At 31.0% G+C, this 23,359-nt stretch overlaps 1 protein-coding gene across 1 annotated transcript in view; it reads left to right on the forward strand.

Moving 5' to 3' along the window:
- Positions 1 to 23,359, forward strand: part of LOC107449679 (inactive pancreatic lipase-related protein 1) — a 126,348-nt gene that overhangs the window by 76,671 nt on the left and 26,318 nt on the right. The window contains exons 6-7 of the mRNA XM_043041833.3: positions 7,777 to 7,860; positions 13,282 to 13,539. Coding sequence (XP_042897767.1) covers positions 7,777 to 7,860; positions 13,282 to 13,539 — 342 coding nt within the window. The remainder of the gene's footprint in view (positions 1 to 7,776; positions 7,861 to 13,281; positions 13,540 to 23,359) is intronic.

A 23,359-nucleotide genomic window follows, 5' to 3' on the forward strand; every position in this document is an offset into this window, starting at 1 on the left:
ATATTTAAAAACTTTTTCCCAGCAAAACAAAAAGAACAAACTATTCAATAAAAAGAGAGTAATATCAACAAGTTTATGAAATAAAATGTACATGTTCAAAATATACACATGAAGATTGCGAAATAAATATTTTTGTCATACGATCGCCAAATAGCAGCCTTGTTCACATCCCTCTTCCCAAAATAGCGAAATAGTATCATCCGATACCTCGTGATGAAGGTGGAGCCAAGTGCCAACTCCTGGTGAACGAACTATACATGTTCATACCTGCCAACTTTTAATCCCTTCCATTATGATTTTTTCCAGTGGTATTAAAATGGAATTAAAATTTCAATTTTAAGCAAAAAAATGCGTTGTATTTGAAAAAGCTTAAGCTGACGACCATGGTAGTAACACATATTAATATATATGCTTAGTTTTTTTTTAAGAATAGTGGTGATCAAAATCATTTAAAAATTAAGTTTATAAAAGTAAAGAAAATATATATTTACAACCACTTTAATTATAAAAATAAAATTTTACGCCAAATGCGTAAAAGTTGGCAGGTATGCATATTATACGGAGATGCCAACTTGCTTCTGAAAGAGAATAAACATTTTCGAGTGAGCGTCTTTCAATGTATGATTCTTGGTGTTTGAAGTCAAAGCTTAAGTGTTACGTAACAGAAGGAACTATTCGAATAGGATAAACCTTTTTCGCAAACACGCTGTATGGATCTCAGGTGTGGTAGTTACCTTAGCATGAGCCCCGCGAGGGGCTTTATCTAATTGGCACCAGGAAGAATAATGATATATGTATCCATGGCTGAAGGCCCTTATATAGCAAGACGGAAAGGAGCAAAAACTGGTACGAAAGACATTTAATTTTAGGATTTTTTTCGAGAAAAACAAAATACCTGTAATTATAAAGATCTCTTTCATAATTTTAGCATATAGATATACTACGTCTTTTCTAAGATGAAGTAGATATATTGTTGAATAGTTTAAAAAAAGAATAAGTAAACTCCTCTCGAAAAATAGCTATAACAGAAATTGTTTTACTTAAAGCCTTTTCTCTTTTCCGTCTTACTTTCATGTCCATTTACATCATCACTGAGGTAGGTAGCTATACATTTTACTTACGTCACATAAGAGCAGCACAATGGGCTATTTTTATTTTTATATTTTATAACCGTTGTTGAACAGTCAACCCAATGTTGGGTTTACGATTACTAATGCTCAAATTAGTTACATTGTAATTTTGAACCCAATACAGAAGGCAAGAGAACTCCTATCTCAAGTATTGGGAGAAATTTGCCTTCGTGGAGGACTTTCCGATGAAACTAATGTGCATTTGCATGAGATGAAGAGGAAAACCACAAAATTCTCCCACGGTTAGCCTGAAGTCAAGGGGACTCTAACGCATGATTCGTCTACCACTGAGAATATTTTACGTCACCACTGTGGTTCAATGCAAGCCGGATGCGGAATTCGTAGCAACTAGCTATTACTGGGATTCGAACCAGAGTCACGTCATTGGAAGGCGAATGCTCTATCCCCTGAGCCACCATTACTCATAATGGGATACTGGTGACGGTTTCGCAAACATCCCCGAATATGATCTGACGACATGCAATCACATTTTGAATTTAAATTTGATTTTGATTTTGATACTTTGCAGATCTAATGGGTCCCCCGCTCTTGTAGCCCGACGACCTGCGTATGAAGTCGAGCAATTTACGGTAGAACAGTTTAACGAAGACCGATACCGCGCACCCTTGGTCCCTGCGCATTCTGATCACAGTGGACATATACTCACTCTCTGACTAAGATTAACCCTTTCGTGCCGACTGTCACAAATACGTGCCAGTATAAAACCGTATCAATCAGGGTAAAAAGATAAAACTGGTAATCAAAGTATTTTTTAGCAGTTTATTTGTAGGCGGAGTTATAATTGTTTGATTTATTTAATTCACCATTACTTTGTTCAAAATAAAACTATTTAATGATACTTTGAATTAACATTGATTATATACATGACTAAACTGACAACAATTAAAGTAAAAGCAAAGTAAGTCTGTCAAATTAGCAACGACTACATTTAAGTTACCGTTTTTTATTTAATTGCAAATTGATTCTGATTTTGTAAGAATGCTTTTCTGAATCACCTGTCCCCAAGGGGTTAACATACTAAAATTAATTAATAAATTAAATTGTACTCGCACAATAAATAAATAAAGTTCTAACTCGAGTATAAAGAAACACATTACTTTTAAAGTCCAGAAATTAGTTTGAAAAGCGTTGCTTGGGAATATTGTAACTTTAATATAAAATTAAACAAAAAAAAGTTTTTGCGAAAAAATATTCTCTTAACTATTAAAATTAAAAAAAAGTCTTTACAAAGCGAAAATAAAAAAAACAACCGAAATTTTAATTAACATTCTTTTACGAAACTGCCAAAAGAAATTAAAAAAAAAACGAAATCACTGAAATGATAAAAAGCGAATATTTCTATCAAGAGGTTAGTGAATTAAGTTTTTCGATTATACATGAAGTCTTCTCTGAAAGGAAAACTATTCCAATCTAGATATTCGTTTCTACATGCAAAAAACACCTAAATGGTTTGCATTCAAGGTTACAAATAGTAAAAAGGCAAAATGTAAAGTAAATCGGAATTGCTTTTTCTGTTTTCGATTCAGTTCTTTCGATTGAAATTTTACACAAAATATTGAAAACATATTTATTCAGACATCTTTTTGTTGTCTATCTGAACGAATATTATCAGTATTATATTCAGTTTTGAAATAAAAAATAATCTTATTAAGAATGTATTTGAAGAGAAGCTTCATTATAATTAACATAATAGATATAAAATATAGTTACATAATATAGTTTTCTTATGAATAAAATAAAGCAAATGTGGCTTATGGTTTAAGACACTGTAATGTAATTGTGAAGAACAGGGGTTCGATTCCCAGAAAAGGCTTGAAGCCCATAGAGCTTCAGGACAATGTGTTCTAGCTTTTCTGATAAGTAAAGGGTGCCTGTGCACAGAACTGATGACATTGTCATAATCATGCCGAAGTCACGCAATTGTGGAGCCTGAATCTCCATGAGCCCCCTGGCCCACAACGGGCTGCTGAGGGAATGCACTAGCAGTTAAAATAACGTATTCAATTACTGTTGATCTTTAAAATTCGAGATAAACTCAGAGATGCCAACTTGCTTCGCTTTGTGGGATATTATTTCTTATTGGTAACGCAATTCCTTTTTTAATGTACGATTTGTAACTTAAAAATTTAAAGTTATTTAGTTTCCCACTACGTAAGAATAATTTATAAATTCATATGAAATGCTAATTTCAAACCTGCCAACTCCTCCTGATATGGAAGAATTTATTTTTATATTTTATGTAAAAGCAAAAATTTTGCATTTATACTTCATTCTTGTTTTAACAAATTTGATATAATATACTTTTAACTGAAACTTCATTTCAATTTTATGTAGTTCTTTTCTAATGGTAACACAATTCCTTTCTAAGGGTATGATTCTTAGCATAGAAAATTTAATTTTAAGCTGTTTTGATTCCATCTATGAATGAGTAATTTATAAATTCATTATGAAATACTAATTTTATAACTGCAATTTTCCCGGATATTCCATTAGATTTTATTTTCATATTTAATTTCGGAGCAAGATTTTTGCATTCATGTTTGATTACATTTTAACAAAATTGATTTTATATGTTTTTAACTGCCACTGCATTTTAAAAAATTAAACATGTATAAAGAGGAAAAGTTTATGTTATTGTGTTTTAAAAGAGGCGAAGTGGAAAAGTGAACTATGCACTTGCTTACAATATCACTTCAATAGTTATTTCACATCCAATTGAAAAAAAGCTTTTTTGAAACAAGTAAAAGTTAGCTGGTATGCATTGCAATAATCTTATAGTAAGCCTTTTGCCTTTTGAAGTGTTGCGATATACATAATAAAATACCTTCAATGACTAGACCAACGCCTCCTATAACTGAAAGCCTCCATACGGTTTTTTATAGGTAGTCCGATCAGACCACTGTGAAGGATATCCACTTTCCAAACGAGTCATTTAATACAAAATTTAGTTAAAATAAGAGAGTGGTAGCATATATATGACTAAAAATTCGTTTTATTTATGAATATTATTGATTTGCCTTATTCACTTGTCAACCACTACAGATTCAATTCTCAAATATATATGACAAATTTCTCTCAATTACTTTTATAAAAAGTTTTGGGTTCATGCGCACAACTGGTTCACTTTTTAAACTGTCTGCGCGGACTACTTATAAAAGACCGTGTGGAGGCTTTTGATGTAGGAGGTGATGGCTAGACAATCCTAGCTACTGACTAATTCAAATGAATAGGCATCTTATTGATTAAGTTTGTCTAACAGCTTAAGTTGGATTTTTCCAAGGATGACAATGATTGTTTCCCATAGAAGGAATGTTGGTATTCGGCACAGATTTATCTAGTCAGGAAAATATGAAATAGCCACTCATTTTCTGTGGCTCCCGTTATTTAATCAGGGATTCTGAAAGGTAATCGCTTGGAAGAATGTCTTTAACTTAATCAAACATCATTGACACGGGATTGAACGGGTAAAAATTTTATAGATTTTGATTTTTTCAAAAACATGACTCCATTCAGACTATAGGGAATTTTCGGGAATTCCTTACTGATTATTTTTCTAAGAATTATTACCCATTAATTTCAGAAAATAATCTTTTAATTGGCATCTTGACTTTTTATGGCTCTATATAAAAAAAACATTTCTACTTCTTAAAATTAATAAGTGAAATCTATTTGAAGATTATATTTAATGTAAAAAGACTCGTATGAGACATTCGATATTACATACATACATACATACATACATATATATATATATATATATATATATATATATATATATATATATATATATATATATATTATTTTCACCAATCGCTATTTTTCCCTCACGGCACACAGTATTGTTGTTGTTTCTAATGTCACTTGCCACAAGGGCAAGCCTGCTTGGTGAAACCGAGCGAATTTAAGGCAGAGTGTGCGTTTCTTGTTTTTAAGTGGGGCCATCCTATGGCCAAGAATTCGTCTTCAGCCACATGCACATCACTGCCCGTTTTTATAGGGCGGACATATTCACACATCCATTCAATCATCCACAGATCGTAATTTTGAACTGAATCAGAGAACGATCGATCTCTAATCCAGTACCCCCAGAGGTATTTTATTTTTATATTTTATTTTATAACCGTCGTTGAACAGCCGACCCAATTTCATGGGTTTACGACTACTTACGTTCAACTCCGTAGCCTTGCAATTTTGAACCAATCCAGAAGACAAGGAAACTCCTGGATCAGTACCCCCAGAGGTATTGATTTGTTGTGGGAACATGGAGGACTTTGAGACTCGACAGATTTAACGTGCATCAGTCACCATTTACTACACGGGGAGTCTTCGGCCGGCGAGGATCGAACCCATGACCTCTTGGATATGGGCCCAGTGCCCTACCGACCAGGCTATCCCGGCCCCCCAGAGGTATTGATTTGTATTGGGATCATGGAGGACTTTGCGACTCGACAGATTTAACGTGCATCAGTCACCATATACTACACGGGGAGTCTTCGGCCGGCGGGGTGCGAACCCACGAACTCTCGGACAGGGGCCCAGGGCCATACCGACCAGGCTATCCCGGCCTGCAGAGTAACTTATATGAAACCAGCCTTTCTGACTTTAGTAGCCAAGATAAGATGGATGCGAGCTCACTTCAGTACGTTCGTATTACATCTTGCATTAATACTAATACGAACTCTTCAGTTTATATAATCTCTGTGCACCGCGCGGGGTTGAAGTAGTGCTTCGTTCTCCGTCTATTGGTCACTTAGAACTCAAAGTCAACGCCTCCTGTAACTGAAAGCCTCCATACGGACTTTTGTTGGTAGTCCGATCAGACCACTATGAAGGTAAATCAGTTAGTGAAAGAACCATTTAATATGAAATCTATTAAAAATTAGAAAGTGGTAGCAAATATATGTCTAAACATTTGTTTAATTTATGAATATGATTGGTTTGTTTTATTAACTTGTCAACCAATACAGATTGAAATCTCAAACATATATGATAAATTTCTCTCAAGTACTTTTGAAACAGAATTTGGGTTCATGCGCACAAGTGGTTCGCTTTTTAAATAATCTGCGCAGACTACTTCTAAGACACTGTGTGGAGGCTTTCTGATGTAGGAGGTGATGTCAAAATTCGAGAGTCAACAATTTAAAACCACCATTAGCGTTTTTTAAGCAACAATTGACCAAATATTCGATTTAATATTTAATTTTTATAATTATTTTATATTAAATAATTATATGTGATAGTTAACTGCTTATTGTTTTCATAGGAAAAATTGTTTTTACAATGCTCTAATTTTAACCTGTTAGTGCCCAGCGTCATATTTATAGGACAGTTTCCTTTTTCAATAACATATATTGTGGTAGGACAGTGTTTCCCAAAGTGTGGTACGCGTACTCCCAGGGGTACGGGAACAGCTTAGCAGGGTCACGCGCCCTTCTACGAAATATAAAGGAACAAACGAAGATTTCAAATTTTTTTATTTAAAAACGAAGCTATTCATGAAAATTTACGATTACGTGTTTTTCTATTGGCTATTTTTTGCAGAGTTAACAGTTAATAATTAGTGGTGTCAACAACCAGTTGTGATTTTTAACTTTTGTGCAATTTTTTTTATAGTGAAAAATACATTCATTTTTTATTAGTGGTACACAGCGCTACGAAAAATTTAGAAAGGGTACACAAAAGTCATAAGTTTGTTAAACACTGTGGTAGGACAATTGTTTCAATTTTTTCTTTTTTCTAGGAGAATTAGAAGTTTCCCTTCCACCATAATTTATTAGTGATTTATGTTTCTATCACTAGATGTATAACCATAAGCTTCAGATAGATTTTGGACAGAATTGGTAATAAATAGTTGATATTAGCCATTTAGTTGAATAACACATTATACCACTTTTTTCATAAAGCCACTTTTTGCACCACTTCAATATGAAAAGTCGGGATGAAACGGGTTAAGCAATTATGAAATATTAATTTCCAAGAAAAACAACCTTTTTCCATAAAAATAAATTTTTTTAAAAATTTTATTGTTTTAACCCTTTGGGGACGGGTGATTCAGAAAAGCATTCGTACAAAATCAGAATCAAGTTGTAATTAAATAAAAAACGGTAACTTAAATGTAGTCGTTGCTAATTTAACGACTTACTTTGCTTTTAATTTAATTATTGTTAGTTTTAACATATATATAATCAATGTTAATTCAAAGTATAACTAAATAGTTTTATTTTGAACAAAGGATTGGTGAATTAAATAAATCAAACAATTATTACTCCGCCCACAAATAAACTGCTAAAGAAATACTTTGATGACCAGTTTTAAATTTTTAACCTGATTGATACGGTTTTATGCTGTCACGTATTTGTGACAGTCGGCCCGAAAGGGTTAAGTAATCTGAATGGTTTTCAAATCTAAATTTTTAATAATGTTTTTTTTTTTTTTAAAGTTTAATTTTTTGCATGCTACCTTTTAAAGTAATATGACAAATGAATTTTAACAAAAGCTAAAGAAAACACTTATCGATATAATTCGATAATTTCTATAATATCGATAAATAATAATATCGATAAATAATAATATCGATAATTTCTGCTATTTTTTTTAAAATTTATATAAGCGTTTTGTTTCTTAGTTGCAGGTATGCTCCAGCCTGCTGGGCACTTAGATTTTTATCCAACTCCAGGTTGGAGAAGAACAGGATGTAACATGCTTGAAGGTAAATTTTACTATATATTACATAGCCTTTTACTATTATTACTATTTATTACATACTATTTATTGCATAGATTTTATTACTATTATTACTATTTATTACACAGATTTTAGTAGTACTATTATTACTATTAAGCACACACTATTTATTATATAGATTTTATTACTATTATTACCATTTGCTACATATTATTTTTCATATAGACTTAATTACTATTATGACTATTTATTGCACACTATTTACAACTATTTATTACTTATTGCATAGATTTTATTACTATTACTATGATTTATTACTTATCCCTTTCGCGCCGACTGTCACAAATGCGTGCCAGCATAAAACCATATCAATCAGGGTAAAAAGATAAAACTGGTAATCAAAGTAGTTCTTTAGCAGTTTATTTGTGGGCAGGGTTATAATTGTTTGATTTATTTAATTCACTATTACTTTTGTTCAAAATAAAATTATTTAGTTACATTTTGAAATTACATTGATTATATATATGATTAAACTAACACTAATTAAAGTAAAAGCAAAGTAAGTCTGTCAAATTAGCAACACCTACATTAAAGTAACGTGTTTTATTTATTTACAATCTGATTCCGATTTTGTAGGAATGCTTTTATGAATCACCCGTCCCCAAGGGGATAAACCACGTAATACAAGAGGATTTCCAACAAAGAAGCACGTTAAATGCAGTTGCCAAACAATTATGTTATCAATTTGTTTATGGGCGGGATTACAATATTTTAATTATTTTGTTCTCCATGATTTATTTATTGAAAAAACTTTCTTTTAATTTACTAAAAATAATTTAAAAAAAATATTTTAGGCATTTGCAGCAATAAAAGTAAAATATATAGCTACAATAAGCAAAAATATTTCTGAGTTATTCAATTTTAGAAAGCTGTGGATTTAAAATATGATTTCTCAAGAATTATTTGAACCATTTTGCATACGGCAAAAAACTTAATTGAAGAGGCAAACACCTCGAAATTTACTTTTACATTAAGGCGTTAAAGCAATTGTGAAAAGTTTATCCCTTAATTCACAGATTTTTTGGAAAAAAAACGGCCAAAATTTTTTTTTTCTTAATGTAAAAAAACACACTTTAGAACATTGTCTTTTCTTTCGGTGGACAATTTTGATATACTGAGTTCTTGCTCCATGGAAAAAGGCTATATTCAGAAATGCCAACTGCACCGAACACGAAAAAAAAAATACAGTAAGTAACTACAAAGTATATTTAGCAAATATTTGACTATTTTCGCTTGCTTTTTAAAAGGTATAGCATGACATAAGTACTATGAAGTGGTGAATTATATACGCTTACGAATTATTTAGAAATAGTGGCGGATAAAAATTTACTCAATTTAATTTATTAAACAAAGAATCACAATTGATAAACTACCACTTTAAAATACATATTAGCTGTCCGGAGCAAGTTGGCATCTCTATAGATTTTATTCTTGAATAAATAAGTGTTATAGCTTACAATCCTATGTAAATGATAATATTAATATAACTATTTTTTTTTAACTTTCACATTGCTTTCAATTCTCGATTATATTCGAGTGTTAAAACTTATAGCAGCATAAAATACAAAGCCGCTTGAAACTCGAGCGCACAAGATAAGAGGTTAGTCTTTCACAACCAATTGGGAACTTTTTCATCGTTAAGAGTAAATACCTGCCAACTTTTACGCTCTGCAAAGAAATGTTTTCCTAGTGGTAGGGTAAAGCCAATGAAATTGAGATTGTCACATTAAATAATAAAATCTCCCAGGAAAACCGAAAGAGTTTGCAAATATGATACATATACAAAGTGATGTTATACGTATAAGAGCTTTAGAATTATTTTTATGTGGTGGCGGTAAAATGGCTTCATTTTGAAATCGTACATATACAAGTCGGCAAGTACTTCGCTTTCTGCAAAATATTTTATTGAGTGGAAACAATTAAAAAACAAAGCTTTCAGAATTTTTGGTAATTTTGCCAGCATTTTAAAAACCTCACCATGATGCAGGTACAAAATGGTGTTCTATATGAGCTTTTAAATCATTTATGTGTAGTAGATAGAAAACAAGTTAAATAAATAAAAAATAATACATTAAAGCATAAACATAACTAACACAAGAATAGATTTTTATAAAAAGCTTAGAAAGTTGGCAGACCTGCATGCAAGTACAAAATTCGATACAACTGGAAAAGATTTCTATCTCAAAGTGGAGTAACTTGACATTTTTGTATGTTGTTTATTGATAAAGAAAAGAAATTTTGAAATCTACCAGTTCCTAATTTTCATAAAAGTAAGTATATGAGGAATGATGAGCAACTACAGGAATAGGCTTCCTTCAATCTCGTCCTTTGTTTGTTATAAGCATGATTGATAAAATCGTGCAATTATTTGAGAAGTTAGCATCCGCGTGAGGTGGTATTTGGTAATTACTGACGAAAATAACTTTTTACTTTGACTACGAAAGTGTGTAAGTTGATGTTTTTGTGTTGATTTAGTTAGCTTTTAACTTATTTAAGACTACTGTTACGAAAACGTAGCATTTTGTTTCGACATAAAATGCACTGAATAAAAAGAGGAAATATATGCGTAGATTACTACGAATGTTATTTATTGGTCTTAGCGTTTTATACATTAGCAACATAGTCATTTTTTCATTATTTGCTTTAAAAGCATAATATATATATTTTTTTGAATAAAACATTCGCACACAATTGCATGGTATTGAAAACATAAGCTAAATAGAACAAACGATAGGAAGCTAAACAAAATCAGATAAATTACTGTTCGATCACAGCCGGCTGAATACTCCCCGTGTAGTAAATGGTGCACTTTAAATCTGCCGGGTTACAAAGTCTCCCATGATCGCATAACAAATTATACTTCTGGGGATACTGAAATTGAGATTGATAGTTCTCTAGTTAAGGTCAAAAGTACGATTTGTGGATGAATGAATGGACGTATGAATTGGTCCAACCAGTAAACGGGTTGTGAGGTGTGTGTGACTTAAGTCAAATTCTTGGCAATGGAAGGCGTCACTGAAAAACTAGAAACATCTAGAAACTTGGTTTCATCAAGTAGGCTTGCAGGATATTAGGAAGAGGTATTAGAAACAACAACAACTAAATTACTTCGAAATGTGAATTGTCGTGAAAGACGGCAAACTCCTAATGTGTATACTCATATTGGTGCACTGTCACAGGCAGACAATTGCCTAAAGAGCGATTATTTCCCGTTTGCCTCCTAATGAGGTGACCCAGGTTCGAATTTTAGCGATAGCTGGTTTATACGAATTCTGCTCCCGGATTGCACCGTTGACAGTGCTGACGTAAAATGTTCTTTTAGTAGTAGACGGATCATGGGTTAAAATCTTTTTGTCATCGGGCTAACAATAGAATGTTTTCGCGGCTTTCCTCTCCATGTAACGCAAACGTGGGCTAGTTCCATCAAAAAGATCTCCACGAAGAGTAGTTTGTTCCATTGCTTGATCCCGGAGCTCTCTTGCCTTCAGGGTTGGATTAAAAGCAACAAGGCTGCATGGATAGTCATTAACTCTAAATTGGATCGGGTGTTCAACGCCGGTTTTAAAATAAAAATATTTCAGTACCGAGAAGTGGTGGCTCAGGGGATAGAATGCTTGCCTCCCAATGAAGTGACAAAGGTTCCAATCTCAACGGTGAATGGTTGATACAATTTTGCTCTCGGTTCGTACCGACCACTGAGCAGACGCAAAATATCCTCAGTTATCATGGATTAAAATGTCTTTGCCCTCGAATAACCTGGAGAAGTTTTTCGTGGTTTTCCTCCCCATGTAAGCAAATGTGGGTTAGTTCCATCACGAAGTCCTTCAAGCAGGCTAGTTTCTCCTAGTGCTTGATGCAAAAGTTCCTTTGTCTTTTGGGCTTGATTCAAAATTACTGGGTTATAGATTTGAGCATTGATAGTCGTTAACTCAGAATTGGTTTCGCTGCCTCAATGCCAGTTATAAAACAAAATAAAAATATAAAAGACATACAGTGATTTGAGAAAGTAAATAGAAAGTTGTTTTAATTTTAGTTATTTAAAATGGGCTTATTCCAGTTTTAAAAAAAAGTGTTTTTGAGATAATTTACCGAAAATTCATTTGCTTATTTTAATCACAAATTATACTCCTTTAAATGATGGTTATGCATATACAGGGCTCATGCGAACAACTTAAAATTATTAGCCAGTAAATCAGCTAAATATCAAAAGTATTCGCCAACTTTCGAAAGTCTTCGCCAAATGCAAATCTTGAAAATTTTTTATGATTAATTTTTCCTTGTAGAAAACTGTTATACGGTAGTTTGTTTCAGGCTTATAATTTTTGACCCAATTCTAATTGGTTGTGTGGCACATCTACCGAAATTAATGTAATCGAATAAAAAATACTGATTTGTTAAGAAAAAATCATTTTGACTCGATTTTCAGGATCGAGTTAAATATATCTTTTTCTTTCCAGTGCAAAACATTATTCGCCAATACCTTAAGCAAAACACAATTTTATTCGCCAAATTTAAGATTTTATTGCATTTGGCAAGTTGGCGATTGTTTAGCCATTACCTCCTACATCCAAAAGTCTCCACACGGTCTTTTATAAGACTGTTTAAAAAGTGAACCAGTTGTGCGCATGAACCCAAAACCTTTTATAAAAGCAATTGAGCGAAATTTATCACATATGTTTGAAAATTGAATCTTTAGTGGTTGACAAGTGAATAATTCAAACTAATAATATTCATAAATAAAACAAATTTTTAGTCATATATTTGCTACCACTTTCTCATTTTAACTAAATTTTGTATTAAATGACTCGTTCGGAAAGTGGATATCCTTCACAGTGGTCTGATCGGACTACCTTTAAAATTCCCTGTGGAGGCTTATTATAGGAGGAGTCAGTTATAGGAGGTGTTGGCTTAGCACTGGCCCTGCTTATATGAAATACATACCTGCCAACTTTCACTCTTTCCGAGAATGGATTTTCAGAGTGGTTGTAAAACAATAAACGAAAGACAATCTGACTCAAAAATATATTTATTTTTTGATCCCGTTGAAAATCGCTTGCGCAAGGATTATTATGCTTTGATATATTTATTGTAATTATTTATATGTAGTGGTGGTCAAACTCATTTATAATTATCATTATAATTCAAAAAGTTAATTGGAATAACCTGAGTATTGCTACCACTTTAAATATGAAAATAAAATCTTCCGGAAAACCCGGAAGAGTTGGCAGGTATGGAAAAGTTATATGGTACTAAAATTATTAACTCATTCTTTTTTAAAAGTAGACATCCTCTTTAAAAAATAACGCCTCATATATGCGTATATGTATTTATTCTTACTACAAAGTATATATTTTTATGTATATATTTTTACTTTTTTTCCTCAAAGGTATAAAAAGTTTCCGTCGATGCAAAGCTGTCCATGCTCCTGAATTATTTACAGAATCGGTCAACATGGATTGCCCATTTTATGGCTACAAATGTGATTCGTATGCAAATTTTTCTAGTGGCCAATGTGACAGAGGCTGTGGTTCTGATATGTCTCAATGTGCATCGATGGGTTTTAAAGCAGAAGAATGGCTTCGTTACACATCATCCGAGCCAGTAACTATGTTCCTCGAAACATCATTAGAAGAGCCTTTCTGCCGTAAGTTATCTTTTTTTGTACAGATTTCTAAGAATTATAAGCACCCCCCCCCCGCATGCTGTAAATTTTCAACCCTAAACATGCTTAAACAGATGTCTATTTCTTCATTAAGTTTGTTTATAAGGGCTTTGATAGTGAAATTTTTTTCATTTCTGATTTTTCATTGAATAAAAAAAATCAGCATTTCAAATCGAAAAAGAAATTTAATAAATTATAATGAAGCTCAAACCGTTGATATAATTTAAAATAAAATTTTGCCTTAATTGCTTAATTGTGATTTGGTGTGGTTTGATCAGACTTAAATTATTAAATACACACACACATATAAAAATATATATATATATATATATATATATATATATATATATATATATATATATATATATATATATATATATATATATATATATATATATATATATATATATATATATATATATATATATATATATATATATATATATATATATATATATATATATATATATATATATATATATATATATATATACATATACAAAATAAATAAATACAAGAAAACACGAAGAAAGTTAAGAAAAACAATAAGATTCATTTATTGCGCATAAACTGCAAGTAAACAGAACTCATTAGATAAGTTCAATATGAAAATAAAACAAAGGAGAATTATAGACATATGAGAGAGGGGGGGGAAATAATAATCAAAAATATAACAGACGACTGATTAAGGAAACAAAAAGGATGAAATTTTATTTAAAAAATCTGGAAAAAAAAAGATATAATCTTTTCATCAGCCCACACGATTATATCCGCAAAAAAGAGTGCTTTCTGATATTGTATCGACATAGCCAAAGCAAAATATATTAATACAATAGTGTGAGGAGCACTCAAAAATTTTTTTCACAAAAATTACAACAAATAAAATAGAACACAATAAGTAAAAATAACACGTAAAAACAAAAATAAAGTCAAATAGAATAAAAAGAAAAAACAGTATAAAACAAAAAATTATAGAGAGAGTAGCGAAATCAGATGTCCTTACATGAAAGGAAAATTTTTCAAGAATGATTTAAAAATATTTCCGCAACAAGATTGCCAGTTTACAAAATATGAAAACAAAAGCGCAAATTGAGTGTAACTATAATGGTTTTGTTTTAAAGTGCCGTTCTTACTACATTGCTGAAGTGTTTTGTTATGCTGTGCATTGATTTGTTAGTTACCAAGGATTGGCCCGAAATGGATGTGCGCAAGGTAATATTATACTGGATAATTTAAAAAAGTTGACCGTAAATAATTTTGGAAAATAAATATTTATTTAAGAAAAAATATAAAATAGAAAAGAGAAACATAAATTGCCTGTTTTGCAAATAATTTTAGCCACGGATTTTCCCGAAATGGATTTGCACATGGAAAAATTATATAAATTATCAAAGAAAAAAATTTTTAATAGATAATTTTAACACGGATTTGCCCGAAATGGATTTGCAGATGGAAAAATTGTATATATATATATATATATATATATATATATATATATATGTCTCGTAGATCAGTCATATATATATATACCATGTATAGAAAACAATTGTTTAGCTGAATTTAGCTTAAAACCTGGATTGTTGCTTATTAAGAATAATACTCTTTATAATTAATTAAAGTATGAAACTACTGCTTCAACAATCATGTTTAGCATAAACAATGTTATTTCGTCAATTTTCCTAATATTTCAATGCACGTCTTCATGGAAACTTTTCAGTACTTTTTTCCCTAAAAGTTTTTTATTTTTTTATATTTTCGAAAATTATTTTGCTATTCATAGTCAATGATAAAATCAACACTCAAACTGTTCTATGTAGAATTTTCAAAAATACTATTTAGGTACCGTCATTCGGGGCTACTTTGTGCAGGATTTGGCAGTTTTTGAACTTCGACATGTAAAAAAACTATGTTAATTCAAACTTTAGCAAAATTTATCGATATTATAGTCATAACTGGACTCAAACGAGTGAATTTGATCAATATTGGCATTATTTGTATGTAATATTTACGAATAATAAGTCAAAACATACCTTGCACAAAGTAGCCCCCAAATGGGGCTACTTTGTGCAGCGATAGGAATTCATTTTAATAATCATGTTTTTAGTAAAATATTGATATAAAATTGTTAAAAAAGTTAATTGTTGACATTTTTAATAACAAAAACATCAAGATATGCAAAGAAATTAGTATGAGAGTAATTTTCAGCGTTAAAAAACCATTTTCTATAAGGAATTTTTTCTTAAAAAGAATGTTTATTTCCAAACATTTGAGTTTAAGCAAAAGGAAACATTTTTGAACATACATTTTTGTACATATACATTTTTGAACATTGAAATAGATGAAATTTTAAAAATACTAATTATTACATATTCATTGACATTTATAATATTGATAAATTTGAACATAACGTGCTTGAATGAACACGAACAGAACTTGCTCTTCAGTTTCTGTCAAATAACCTGTTGTCGTATAAAATATATTTTTATGTGTAAAATCGTTTGATTAATTCATTAGAAGAAAAATAATAGTTTACCAGCACGTTTCACGTGTTTCTTGTGAATTTTATTAGAAATAGTATTTCTGTGGATTTTGTACTTCAGAGAAGCCTCTGCAATCGACATACCACCAGCAACTGCTTGCAAACATTGTTGCAGCTTTTCTAAAGTTTAATCAAGGTAATTTCTCGTTCGAGGTATTTTTTTAATAACGTCTGACAATTTTTCTGTCGAAAAAAAAACGAATGAAACTTTGCACAAAGTAGCCCCACAGTGCATTTTTCTTCATTTTCCGTTTATTTGTTATTAATTTTGAATTTTTTTTAACGCTAACATGATATAATTGTTTATTAATGTATACATAAAAAATTTTGCACTTACGACAATTGTTTTATCAACGTCCTTGCATTTCACAGCTAAAGTTTCCACGCACACTTTTCGACATCCGACGTCCTCGGAAAATTGTTGACATTGGATGAACGAAACACACTCTGAGATTGTTTTAAAATTCGACAAAATGTTTGTAGTAATAGAAGAGACTTCTATCTTCAAATTCCACACATTTTTAACGTGAAATAAACATAATACTGAATAGCAGCACTTGAAAAATGCCAAATTCGAATTTGCACAAAGTAGCCCCGAATGACGGTATATGAATTCCTTATATGAATAGCTTTAAACTGCAGAAATATTCTTTTAAGCCCTTTAAATTTGTTATAACTCATTAATGTAGTGCTCGAAAAATGGCCGATGCTTTGAAAAATTCATTATTGAAGACGGAAAAAAAGAGCGAAATGTATGTTTAGGAAACAAAAAAATTTTTTCGTATCAAATTCCAAAATTAGTTGTAATGTTTGTCTACAGAAGGTACTTCTGTCCGTAAAAACAGGAAAATGTTGTTTACGGAATTATTTGCATATGCGTTTGTAGTCTTTATCATCAGACTACATTTATTTGTTGCTGAAAAGAGCGATTTTTTGAACACATTGTTGCTATTTACATTGTTGCTGGCTAAGCAGGCTCCTCGAATGGGTTATACATCTAGTCATTGCTGTGAGAAAGACCGTTGCAGTTAGAAAATCTTTCTTGTATGCATCTCTTGGCTACTAGATTTAAGAACAGAGTCACGGTAGCTCAGGGGATGAAGCGTTCGCCTCCATACTGCTGACATAAATTATCCTCAGTGGTAGACGGATCATGGGTTAGAATACGCTTATAATCGGTCTAGCAGTGAGGAGTTTTCGCGATTTTCCACTTCATGTAACGCGAATACTGATTAATTCCATTAAAAAGTCTTCCGCAAAAGCTAATTTGTTCCAATGATTGATAGAGGAGTTGAACATTGACAGTCGTAAACTCATAAATTGGGACTGCTGTTAGACACCGGTTATAAATTGTTTGCTTTGAACAAAAAACCTAACACTCTTAAGTTTAAAAACTAGAAAAATTCACCAAAAACTGAGGTGTCTAGAGAAGACTTTTTTGATCCAATGAAGAAAAAGGAAAGCAAGAATAATTTTCGCAACAAACTGAACTTTTTAAAGTCCCTGTCCAAATTATTCAACGCACTAAGAGATTCTGTCCCATCTTTTCTTAAGTTTCGGGCTCAATTCGGGCTAACTCAATTTTCTTTTTCATGCGTCGTACGCTAGCTTCTGAAACCTTCAATCTTCGTAATATTTCGTGGTTTGAAAATATTTTAGCATTCTCGAGGGCCTTTACTTCAGTTTTTTTACATGGTGAAATATCGCCTTTTTTACACCTGACGAAAATGTTCCAATTGATTATTTATGCACTGCACATTAAATAAAAGAAATAACTGCGCAATACAAAACTGCAAGACAAATAAACACAGTTCAACTGACGCAATCGAGAAAGCCACTGAAACCAGTTTGCATTTGTTTACGTTCGTGTATCAATTGATTGACATTGTATAATGCAATGCGCTTAAGAGGAATACAAATAGGAAGTATACATAAAAAATCTTCCGAATAAAAACCCATTACATGTATACTTAAATATAAGAGTGTAAACATGTAATTATTAAAAAATTGCAGTGCAATTTGGCCAGAAACTGAATAACTTTCCATTTTTCGTAAGCTAAAGTTTTGAATCAAAATTTTTTTTGGAGAAATTGGCATTTTTAATAATTCCTATTTTAAAACAAGTGTCTGATTAATATTTACAGTGAGAAACTTAAAAAGAAAAGCTGAAGCAGAAGCCAAATTTTTTTTTTCCTTGGACTCATCTTTTACCACCCCTCGATCAATCAGTTTATTGAATCTCCCCATTATCCCTAGGGATATTCAAAGTGTTGGATTAAACAAATTTCTTAGCATTTCATTGTCTTTAAAAAAAGATTTTTATCATCAAAGAGCTGTTTACTCCTTTGAGTGTACTTAAAGTCAAACGAATATTTAATGAAATCTTAAGTGGATTAAAAAAAAATTCTCCTTGATTGAGACGAGCAAAGTAAATAATGCGTTTATACATTTTTCATATTTTCTTTTCTAAAATGTTCCAAGCACTGTTTCAGTTTGCTTTTTCATTCGACGCTATTAAGACATGATTCATTTGACGTCTTACGAAAAATTTTAATTTTATGTTTTTAGAATTATTTTATAATTCATCAAGTAAAAATAAGATGATGTCCCACTGTTGTTTTTCTGTAATTGGGAATTGATATATTATAAAATTAAAAACAGATAAGTAAATTTATTATTTAGAAGCGTTTCTCTTTTTATTCATGTTGAACTTTGGGAATGTTTTAATCTACTTTTATTTAAGGGTTAGTTTGTTTATCTATGTGATGCTATTAGTGTAGTACTGGATATATTTTTTGAAAATGAAATGATAATTTTTCTTAAAATCTGTCAGTTATTGCATGTAGAAAACCGTATTTACTTAAGTAAAGTAAAATATTAGGGGGAACAGAAAAAATGTCGTTTCGATGGATTTGATATTTGTTATCAAGATTTTACTTTTAATCAATAATGTATTTACCCTCGTTAGCAACAACCTTTCAATGCCGGATCAAAAATGAATAGAAATGGATCGAAAAAATGAATTGGTTTTTAAGACTAACGATTATTTAATGCTCTGAAACGATATTACTTTCCGGTCCCCCTGATAAGTAATACGGTTTTTTTTATCAAATATTTATTCAAAAACAATCTAAATAGACATTATTGGATTTGATAAATCGAATAGGTTATTAGAAAAAAAGAAAAAACTTTTTAGGTCGAATATTATTATCATTTTTCACTTATCCATTTAAATAATAATTAATTGAATTTACAGATATAACACTCCATAGATTTGTATACTATTTTGAACTATTTTTGGAAGTATGACAAATTTAAGGTTAAGATTTTGGACAAATTTTAACAATTTATTGCTTTTTCCTATGAACATAAATTAAGAATTATGCAGTTTAATAAATCTAGTAGTATGTATGTTATTACAGTGTATATTACACTCTTTAGATTAAAGAATTATAGAGGTGTAATACTACTTAGGCGTAAATCTGTTTATCTTAATGCTGCTATTCGTGTAGCACTGGATATATTTTATGAAAATGAAATGATAATTTTTCCTAAAATTTCTTTGTTATTTCATGTAGAACACTGTATTTACCTAAACAAATTAAAACATATTATGTGGTTTTTATCTTATGCATATCGGAAAACAACCCAAATGTATATTAACAGATTAGATAAATTAAATAGATAAATAGAAGAACGGATAATAGTCCTTAGGTCAAATGTTTTAATTTTTGATTTACACATTCTATTACTGACTCATTGCATTTACAGATATGAAACTCCATAACTTTATATCTCAAGCTTTATATACTCTTTTCGATTTACTTTTGGTAACACGACAATTTTAGGGTTAAGATCTCGGATAAATTTGAGAAATTCATTGATTTTCTTATAAATATAAGTTAAGAATCAAACAGCTCAATGAATCTGAAGTGTGTATTACACACTTCAATGACATTGCAATAAATCTTGAACAGAAAAGTTTACATTCCCGCACTTTTTCTAAAAAAACAAACTAATTAACTCCGAAAGAATTTATTTAATAATCGATGCACTCATTTTCGTGATTATGAAATGCGCAGCCATTGAATAAAGGTATGTTTATCCAGAGAAAGTACGTTTTTGTGTCTGATTTAGTAACTTAAAATATCGTCCTCACTAATTAATTAGAATATTTGTGGTAAGCCTCTTGAACCATTAAGATCGAGTCCTAGAGCGTGAAAATCCGATCATTTGATCAAAAGTTATTCAGGGTGGTCCGTTTATTTTTTTGTGCACTGTACATTCTGTTGTGGAAGTTCTTCGTATTTATTGTATTTGTTGTCTAAACACTGGGGACGAAATTTTGTATTTCACTTATGCTGATATTTGATCTTATCTAATTCTGGTGTGGAAATTTCAAATATGAAATTATTTTTCTTTGAAAGATATAGATTTTGTTCAAAATGGTGTTTTTAGTTCCGTTTATTTTCTGTTTGTTTATAAAAGCGTAAATGTTTATACACATACATACACGCTTGTCTGCTCCTTTTAGGTAAAGATAAAAAATATGACATCTTAACTTATCGCATCATAAACTGAAATGAAATATCTTCTTCCTTCTACTCTACTACGCCCTACTTACATGAAAGGTAGGGATAGTTAGTAGTCATTCGAGTGAGTTATTTTAAGAAATGCTGATTTTTAGTATATTATTAAATTGCGCTAAAATTACAGTTTGTAGAGAGAAATCGAATGCAGATTTAAAATCAAATGATGCTACAGTATCAAAGATTTATTGAAATGTCTCATACTATAGAAAAAAAGTGTTCCCCAATGTTATCCGTTTAAATAAACCTAGTGGTACTGTGAAGTGGCATTTCCACAAATCTACAACTCATCTTGCAAAGATTGGAAAAAGTAAAATTTATAGAAAGAATATTTTATTTCCATCTTTTTTTTCAAAGAAAGTAAACTCTCTGCATCAACCACTTTTTTCCGAATTAACTTTTTACGATTTTTTTTTACGATTTACCTTTTTTAAACTTATGTTAAAAGAAGTTAAATCGTTTTTTAAATTTCGTGTGAGCAAATACATGAACGTCATCAATGTTAATAAAGTTGTGATAGTCAAGGAAAAGACATTTACTCTTCTCGTTCGCTCTAAAAAAATGGAGAATAAATGTTCTATTATCAGTTTTTCTCCTTTTAGAGATGCCAGAAAATCATTTCTTAAACTCTATGAAGTATAATGGTTAAAATAAAAAGATTTTTTCTTACCATAACGTGGTTAGTAAATTTGCTCTACCTGAAAAAATTTTATGAGTCCAAGCAAATGAAAATCCGATCAGTAGATAAAAAAGTTGTTCATTGTGTTCGCTTTTCTAGTTTTCGAATTGTACAGCGCATATTCCGAAAAAACTTTTATAACCTTTTCAGGAAAAGGTTTTTAGTTTTCTGACAGTAACGTCAATTTTTCCGCTAATTTTAATAAACTTAAATTATTTCATAACGACATTTGTTATCCGAATAAGCAATAATTTTTTCATGATCAACTTTGTTTTAACAAGATATTAATTTATAAGTTTTAATAATATGTCCATTGCTTTTAAATTAAGCGTTTTCTGTTGCATGAGAATTTTTTTAACAGATATTGTATATTTTCGAATTACAGATTTCGAATCTGCAATCTGTTTCTCTCTCCAAACTACAGTTTTTTACTTGACAGATTTAGACTATTTTTTGACGAAATGTACAAGTTCAAAAACGTTATATATAAAAAGACTGTCACATGAATTTTGCGACAAACTTCTAGGGAAATTAGAGCACATCAACAGGATTAAAATTACATCGGAAACCATGCCAGAGATGTGGTCATACGTCGATAAGGGTGCTTCCCTTTCATGAGCTGTTTCTTTGCATGCTTCTGAATATGTCATAAAAGGGAAGCACTCTTAGTCACGAGAGATGGCATTTCCGTCCTATACAGCTTTAATCCTGATGATGTGCCCTAACTCTTCAACAAGTTAGTTACAACACTTACACGAGCTCTTGTTGTATACAACGTTTTTAATTTTGTACATTTTGACAAGAACTGGACAAAAAATTTCATTACATTTTTTTTTGCTTTAGTAGCAAAACTAATTTCAGATTTGAAATCCTCACACCTGAATTGGTTGGTTTGGTTGGTTCTAATGCCACTTGCCACACGGACAAGCCTGCTTAGTGAGACCGAGCAAATTTAAGGCAGAGTGTGTGATTTTTGTTTTTCAGTGGCGCCATCTATGGGCAAGAATGCGACTTCTGCCACATCATACGTCGCACTAGTTTATAAGGCGAACCCATTCATACATCCATTCATTCATCCACAGATCGTAATTTTGACCTGATTTAGAGAACGATCGATCTCCAATCCAGTACCCCCAGAGGTTTTTATTTGTTATGAGAACATGGAGGACTTTGCGACTCGACAGAATTTTAATGTGCATCAGTCACCAACTACACGGGTAGTCTTCGGCCAGCGGGGTTCGAACCCACGAACTCTCGGACATGGGCCCAGTGCCCTACCAACCAGGCCATCCCGGCCACTCACCTGAATCAGACAAGATCAAGTTTTTGTAAAAATATATTAAAAATTTTTTCCCCAAGATTTTTAATAAAAGGAAGTGCTTTGTATTTCCAATAATTTCAATGTTGGAAATAGTTTTAGATAAAGCTTCAGTAAAGAAAGCAGTCAAGTGCTAATATTTTTTTATAAAACCTGTTATCAATTAAAGTCTTTCTTAAACACTTTAAATCCAGCAATTACTGTACAAGTTTTGAATGCGAAAAAATCTATTGAAAATAATATTATTATTTTAACTCACACTCTTTCGAAATAAAAAAAAATAAAACATAAGCAAATTGAAAAGCAAAATAATTTAATCAACTAAAATAACTTTTTATACTTTTTGCTTACTTCAGTTAAACGGTTAAAAGAAATGCTCAAGAATGGGCTTTATTTTGCTTCATATTTATCTAAATGAAATGTTCGAACTTAAGATAATAATGTTATCCTCAAGGTTCTGTCAATCAATCAGTTTATTTCTTCCTACACTATGTCTCTGGAGAATGTTGTAAATCTAGATTAAACAGTTTTCTTTAAGACTTATTGTCTTTTAGAAGAAACATTCAGAAAAATAAAATAATTCAGAATAATAAATTCTGAAAAGAATAATAAAATAAGAGGATTCTGTATTTCAAAAGTTTTAATTTGATCACAAACTTTATTTTTTTCTGACAATT

The sequence above is a fragment of the Parasteatoda tepidariorum genome, chromosome 12 (assembly GCF_982258835.1).
Source record: "Parasteatoda tepidariorum strain Cologne lab strain chromosome 12, Ptep-v5.0, whole genome shotgun sequence".
Classification (NCBI taxonomy): domain Eukaryota; kingdom Metazoa; phylum Arthropoda; class Arachnida; order Araneae; family Theridiidae; genus Parasteatoda; species Parasteatoda tepidariorum.